Genomic DNA, 6947 nt, shown 5'->3' with positions numbered 1-6947 from the left:
TAATGGGATATCTTTCCCTGGTTTATATCGTAGTGTGTAGTTATATTGCTGCACCCATAGCAGGAAGTTCTGCAGCCGTTTTGATGCCTTCGATAAGGGCTTTTTGCTGATTGAGACAAGCGGCTTGTGGTCAGTCAAAACTACTACTTCTCTTTCATGTGTGTAATGGTGAAATTTCTCTAGGCCATATACAACTGCCAGCATCTCCTTCTCAATTTGTGCATATCTTTGTTCGGCATCTGATAGTGATCTACTTGCAAATGCAATTGGTTTGTCCACCTGCATTAGCACTGCTCCTAACCCGTACTCACATGCATCATTCTCGAGAATCAGCTCCTTGTGGGGGTCGTAGTATGTAAGGATGGGTGAGTTCACAATTGCTTCTTTGACAGTGTCGAAAGTTGCTTATTGGGAATCTGACCATGACCATGGAACATCTTTTTTAGTCAGGTTCTGGAGGGGTTTTGTCACTGTTGCCAGATTGGGAATAAACTTCCCTATGTAGTTCGCCATACCTAGGAATCTGCGAAGAGTCCCAGTGTTTCCTGGTGCTGGCATGTCAGTGATAGCCCTTACTTTTTCTGGATCGACTCCAATGACGTCTTTAGTGATGCGATGACTCATGAAAGTGATCGCGTCTAGTCCGGTCTCCAGTTTTTCTGGGTTGAGTTTAACTCCTATTGTTTGGCATTTCTGGAGTATCTTGTGGAGCCGTCTGTCATGTTTTTCTTGGTCTTTCCCATAGATTACCAAGTCATCTACAATGATAACAACTCCATGCATGCCCTGGAATTGTTCATTCAGCTTTCTTTGGAATATCTCGGCTGAAGAGTTCAGGCCAAATGGTAACCGACGCCAGCAATATCGGCCAAAACATGTCTGAAAGGTGGTCAAGTCACTGGATGCATCATCGAGCTCAACGTGCCAATATCCTGATGAGAGGTCCACTTTTGTGAATATTTTGCATCTTTCATGTCATGAAGGACGTCCTCGAGAATTGGTATGGTGTAGTGCTCTCACACGAGTGCTTTGTTGAGCTCATAAGGATCCAAGCATATTCTCATTGTCCCGTTTCTTTTTCTTGTTATGACAAGTTGGCTAACCCATGGAGTGGGTTTATCTATTGGTCTGATCACTCCTAATGTGGTCAGTAGACTTAACTCCTTCTTCAGTTCTGAGTGTATAGCTATAGGGACTCTCCGATTGGGCATTATAGTTGGTATTGTATCTGGCTTGAGCTGGAGAGTGGCAACGCCCGGCAGCTTGTCCAGTTGATCATCGAATACTTCCTTGTAGCTTTCCTCTATGTTGACTGCTGCGACATGATGGAAGTTCTTCTGCTTTATCTCCACAAAGTCCATTTGTACGCTTGCCCGCAGGCCAAGCAGTGGCTGGCAATCATCTCCATCCCTAAACACTACAAATTTCACTGAGTAGGTTTACTGCGTTTTGGTTTTTTTTTATCTTTCTTCGGCATACACCAAGTGGCTTCATCAAAGACCCATTCCACATTGACAAAACCCCTTTGTATGGTTGCATCCTTTTTGCAAACCTTTCAGGGAGGGTATTAATGGATGCCCCTGTGTCAATCTGGAAAATAATTTCTTTCTTGTTCAAAAGCATAAGGCACTTGGCATCTTTTGCCTGTCTTGTTTTCTGGGGTTTTATCGCATTTACCCAGTGGGTGTATTCTTCATCCTCTTCTGTTGAGGATGTATCAAGTTGGTTTACCTGTGGTAGGGGTGCAATACGTTTCTTGCTTCCATACATCCATGTGCTCTGTTTCTGTTTTCACGTCCTTCTGTCTTTGTTGGGACATTTGGATTCGAAATGTCCTTTCTCATTACATGCATGGCATAATTTGCCATGGGCTGGGCATCTGTTGCGCTTTGGCACGTGTGCATAGCCGCAGAATTGGCATTCTCTTTTGGAGACGGGTTCCTTTATTTGACTGGTTTCATATACTCTCATTACCTGGTATGTATCCAGTCCCATACCTTGGCTGTGGGTTGAGGCCATTTCAGCCACTCTGCATATGTCAACACTCTTCTGTAGAGTCAGGTGCTGTATCTTCAGGAGCTCCTGCTTGGTTAATTGGTCACGTACACCTTCTACAATTTGGTCCCGCAGAAGTGAGTCACTGCATCGGGTACAGAAATTGCAAGTCTTCGACAGTACCCTTAAATCATTGTAGAACTTGTCGAAAGCCTCTCCTTCACCCTGTTTCCTCTGACAGAACGCAAATCTCTCATATGTTTCGTTGAGAATTCCGATGGAATACTCCTCCAGAGCTTGTAGTATGTCATCTACAGTGCGCTCAGTCTCTGGGGTGTCAAACTGCATGCCCTGGTATATTTTCATGGCGTTATCACCCAAACAGTTCTCCAGAAGGGCAACCTGAATTTCTCGTGGTTTATGGTCCAGACATGTCAATAACGAGTAGTTGGACCATCGTTTATGGAATATTTTCCACGAGTCTGCCTTATTCCCACTAAATACGAGTCACTCTGGTGGCCTTATGTGTAAGCCGGACATATCGTTAGTCAATGACACGGTATCATTTGCAGCAGTCATATTTTCTTCGGCGGACATCGCTATCAAGCAGAAGTGTTTTGATTTGAACGTTAATTAATGCAAAGAGGCAGGAAAAAAAAGTTTTGGCAAGAATCACTTGCCACAGCAACTCGATATCAATAATAATGATCGTAAAAATAACAGACTGCCGGGACCACGAGGCGCTATTACTGGAGCGACCGACTAATAAAAGAAAAACATAGCAGAAGTTAAAACCAAGAGTAATACTGCTTACACATTCTTTGATGATTTGTCGGTCTCCTTGGATGTCATTAATTCCATAAACACCGTTGCTACCATGTTACGTCCACGGGTTAATATCAGAGTGAAGACAACACGGAGTTAGGATGTAATAGCAGCTTTATTGAGTGCCATGTTTTTTCATACCGACAGTCTTCCTCCTTTTTCGGAGAGTTCATAGAAAGGGCAGGTGGGGGCAGTGGTGGGGGTTTAGCTATACGCAACAGTTCCATTCCAAGAGTTGGCGACGTTCGTAGTAATAAGTGTTGTTGTACATCCAGTATCAACAAGAGCTCTAGCCCTCTTTCCATTGATTGTGATCATTAACTGTGGCAAAAAACTCTCATACGCCTGTTCAGTATAAAAGGGGTGACTATTAGTGCAATAGCACCCCTTTACTCGTTTCCTGGAAGCGAAGGGCAATTCCTGCTAATGTGCCCTACTTGGCCACACCGAAAACAGATAATGTCTGGCCGTGGCTCCCTACAGTCTCTCATCAGGTGTGGTCCTTGACATCAAAACATTTACTGGTAAATCCATGCCTTAGAATCTCCTCCACCTCCATGGTTTCAATATCAGTAAATCGTTGCAGTTCCATGGAGATGCGATCAGGAAAACCAGTTACAAGCGCCAGCTTTACAGTCTTCTCAAGGCTGTGTCCCCCCATATCCAGCCAATCCTGCTAGTCGCCTTATCTCTGCCACGTATGCATCCACAGACTTCCCAGTCCAGGTGACTCTTTTGAGCTTGTTGTAAGCCTCAAACACGCTCTCGGAAAATGCGGTCTTTAACTGGTTTTCAATGCTCTCAGCAATGGCCTGATCTGTCTCTCCCATTTCTAGATAGACCGCTAGAGCACTTCCTTCCAAATACATTGGTATTAACATGGCTACATCCTCAATCTTCTGCAGCCTTGCCACCAACTTCAGCTTGTTAAGCCATGCAACCACGTCACCTACTCCAGTAAATGGCCTCAGGATATCGCTGCTCAATCTTACTCGGTCACCCATTTTTGTCACTGTGCCGAAATAGCTTGACGTTAAATTTGAACTCAACCTCAGATCAAAAGTCTCAAACTCAAATCCAACTGTTCTCTTCTCTCCGCACTTTCCACACTGACGCCCAAAATAAAGAAGACGGCTCTTTTATAGAGAGACCCAACCACATCTCATTTGCATACCCCCTCCCCCCTCTTGTCACATCACGTGATTTTCAGTCCATAAATACCAGGGGGCGGCCATTTTTATTTTCTCTCTTTTTTTTTTTCTTTCCTAACACGAGCCCCACGATGCAGGAGGTAAGGTTCTTTACTTTTAACCACATTGTCAAACACAAATATCAGCTGATGTGATATTGTAAACAAACACAGACGGAATTTGAACGTCTTCAACTTTATCTTTTTTATGGTGGGGAGGGGAAGATAATTTTTTAAAACTCGACGTTATCTGCTCCATTTCACTTCTGGTTTCTGCTCCACAGACAAGATTATGACAAGTTGACAAGCAAGATATAGTCCCGGTGCTTGTTAAGAGAGTTGACAGATTGATTTATTTTAAATGTTGTTTTAAGCAAAAACAATATTACATACTTAACTGTCATATCAAAAATAGTAGTATATCCAAAAATGATGAAAGTTCACCGAATAGAAAGTTATAGTTAAAGATAATTTTTACAGAAGATTGGGTAAAATTGTGTTTTCCTTAGATGTTATAAAGTAGACAGTGAAGACTAGTTCTCACATAGGAGACAGGACTCGGAGCTTGTTCATGACGTGTAATATTTGTTGTCTGTAGAATAGACTTTTTACTAAAAACAATAGCAGTAGTTCTACTCAATGAATTTTCGTAATTTTTGGATATATTCCCATTTTCGATATGACAATTAAGTACATAAAAATAAATTCATGCAGATAGAATGGGAAAAAATTTTGGGACGTTCCAAACTTTCTATGCAATTTTCGTTTTGCACAAGTTCTCACCATGTTCAGTGTGGATGTCTGAATCATCCAGGTCCACAAAGTATTGCTAATGAACAACAGATGAGTGGAGGTAGATTCCATCACCAATCTGGTTGATGTTTGTTCAACTTTACCATGTGATATTTGATGTGAAGATACTTTGATTCATCAATTTCAATGACTATTGGGTCTTTATTGGCATCTCTGCCACCAATTGTAACTTATGCACCTAAAATGCACTTTTACCAAATCTTTATGGTGTACGTACTCATCATGAAACGAAGAAGCTATATTCCAAAAATACTTTACTTGTAGCTACTATCATCCTGGTTGGATTAAGCTGGCTTCCTCCTAAGCACAAACTGCATCCCTGAACCATTGCGGTCCAGTTTTGTTGATCTGGGTCGCAGGATATGGCTAACCACTCCTGATTCCGTTGCCGGATACAAACTATTTGTGAGCCCGATAATAGCACCAGGTTATCCTTAATTGTGACATAAACACTTCAAATGATTCATGAAGAGGGTTTGATGGCTCTTTTTTTATCAAAGAATGACTTCCTGTCTCCCCCCCCCCAATACATGCACACAGCATCTTTCTCTTGATTTTAACTTTCTTAGTTAAAGCGGATTGCAATTGTTTAGGAAGATCATCTAGGCTGGAGCTGCTAAAAACAGCCTATCCTGCCTTGACAGAGTACAAAATAGACTTCGTGGCTTAGTGGGGATGCCCTTTTCACTTCCCTACAACCTCTCTCCCACAGAAGAGACGTTGCAAGCCTGTCTTTGTTTCATCGTTATTTTCATGGCAAGTGTTCGTCCGAGCTTCAATCTCTGGTCCCCCTCGCCAATCTTTCACAAAAAACACCCGTCTAGCTGAAACCACTGTCAGTAATTTTCCCCACTCTTTATCTGTGACTAAATCAAAACGTAGATTCCATGAACAAAGCTTCTTTCTTTGAAGTGCACGCCTGTGGAACTCTTTTCCGTTTGCCTGTTTCCCACCTGACTATAACTTGGATGTCTTCAAGTCCAACATAAACAAATTCCTGATGAATCGCCCCCTTAAGTAAGACACTTTATCAAATCTCCAATACTAACGATTACTATGATACTAACCCATTATACATGCAATAAACCTTATCCTCAAGTGGCTTCCAGGCCTTGATAAGTGGTGACCTCCATGTAAAAAAAAAAGATCTTGGAAATAATTAAAATTCTGCTTTCCTTCCTCTACATAGGCACAAAGAGTAGCACCCTCATTCACCTTGACCTCTGCTTTTTTTTTTATAATCTACTTGCAGACCCTTTTATTACTATTTTTTTTTAAATCTACTGTTAATCGAATATCAATTGAAACCAAAAATAAAAAAATAAATAAATAATAACACAGTATGGTAAAGTATTAAAATGAACTGTGAAAAATTAAGATTCTATCCATTCTAGAATGAATTGGTGTAGAATCGAATATTACATCACAAAGGGAATTCTGCTCTCAGAGTCAACAAAAAAGCAACAGTTGTTTTATTAATGTAACAGATTCTACTAATTTTAATCAATAAAAAAAAAAGTCTGATTAAACCAGGAAGTCCGATTTTGGCCAGTTAACACTTTTATACAGCTTAACATCAAAAGTGTATTTGAAAAGTTTTATCATTGCACAAGCAGAAAGGCATAGCCTATAAAATCAACTGTAGATTCTTTTATAAAACAGGAGTGCGTTTGAAATGAGGATTTCTTTTTAGAGCACAACTGAACCATGATAATTGATATTTTTAAATTGTACCCGTTCCAGAATAATCAAGCCATTCTTTCCAGATAATTTTATAAAATCAACAGTAAATTCTCTACAGTAGAATGTAGACTACAATATATTGTGGACTATGTCACTCCAGGAAGTCATGCAAAGCTTCCTCTCGGTACACTGTGGGAAGGGCGATCCCTAACTAGACCAACCAATCAATCAATTTGATTAAATATAGACGATTCCACCAATTTCAATAAATATAAAATGTGGAAAAGTGGCACATTTGTTCATCCTCACTCAATCCCAGACAATGTTGGGTCTCCTTGCTAGTTTTAACTTAAAATGCATAAATAGTGGATGATTCTGACTTAAAAATACATAAAAAACTAAACTCGTTTTATTCATATAAATGATATTTAGTAAGCAAATA

General features: G+C 40.6%; 1 protein-coding gene across 1 annotated transcript; it reads right to left on the bottom strand.

Annotated features, from left to right (window-relative positions):
* Positions 1 to 1791: 1791 nt before the first annotated feature.
* LOC145242778 (uncharacterized) lies at positions 1792 to 2361 on the bottom strand. Its single transcript, XM_080105915.1, has one exon. The coding sequence runs from the start codon at positions 2359 to 2361 to the stop codon at positions 1792 to 1794; it is 570 nt and encodes a 189-aa protein (XP_079962041.1).
* Positions 2362 to 6947: the final 4586 nt, after the last annotated feature.

This window comes from Euprymna scolopes, chromosome 21 (genome assembly GCF_053919585.1).
Source record: "Euprymna scolopes isolate OS-2025 chromosome 21, ASM5391958v1, whole genome shotgun sequence".
Classification (NCBI taxonomy): Eukaryota; Metazoa; Mollusca; class Cephalopoda; order Sepiida; family Sepiolidae; genus Euprymna; species Euprymna scolopes.
Note: the sequence above shows the minus strand (reverse complement) of the source record. Positions and strands in the feature narration are given on the sequence as shown.

Bases quoted from the DNA above. Each gene is read 5' to 3' on its own strand.
- LOC145242778 (XM_080105915.1), bottom strand. From the start codon at position 2,361: ATGAAAATATACCAGGGCATGCAGTTTGACACCCCAGAGACTGAGCGC.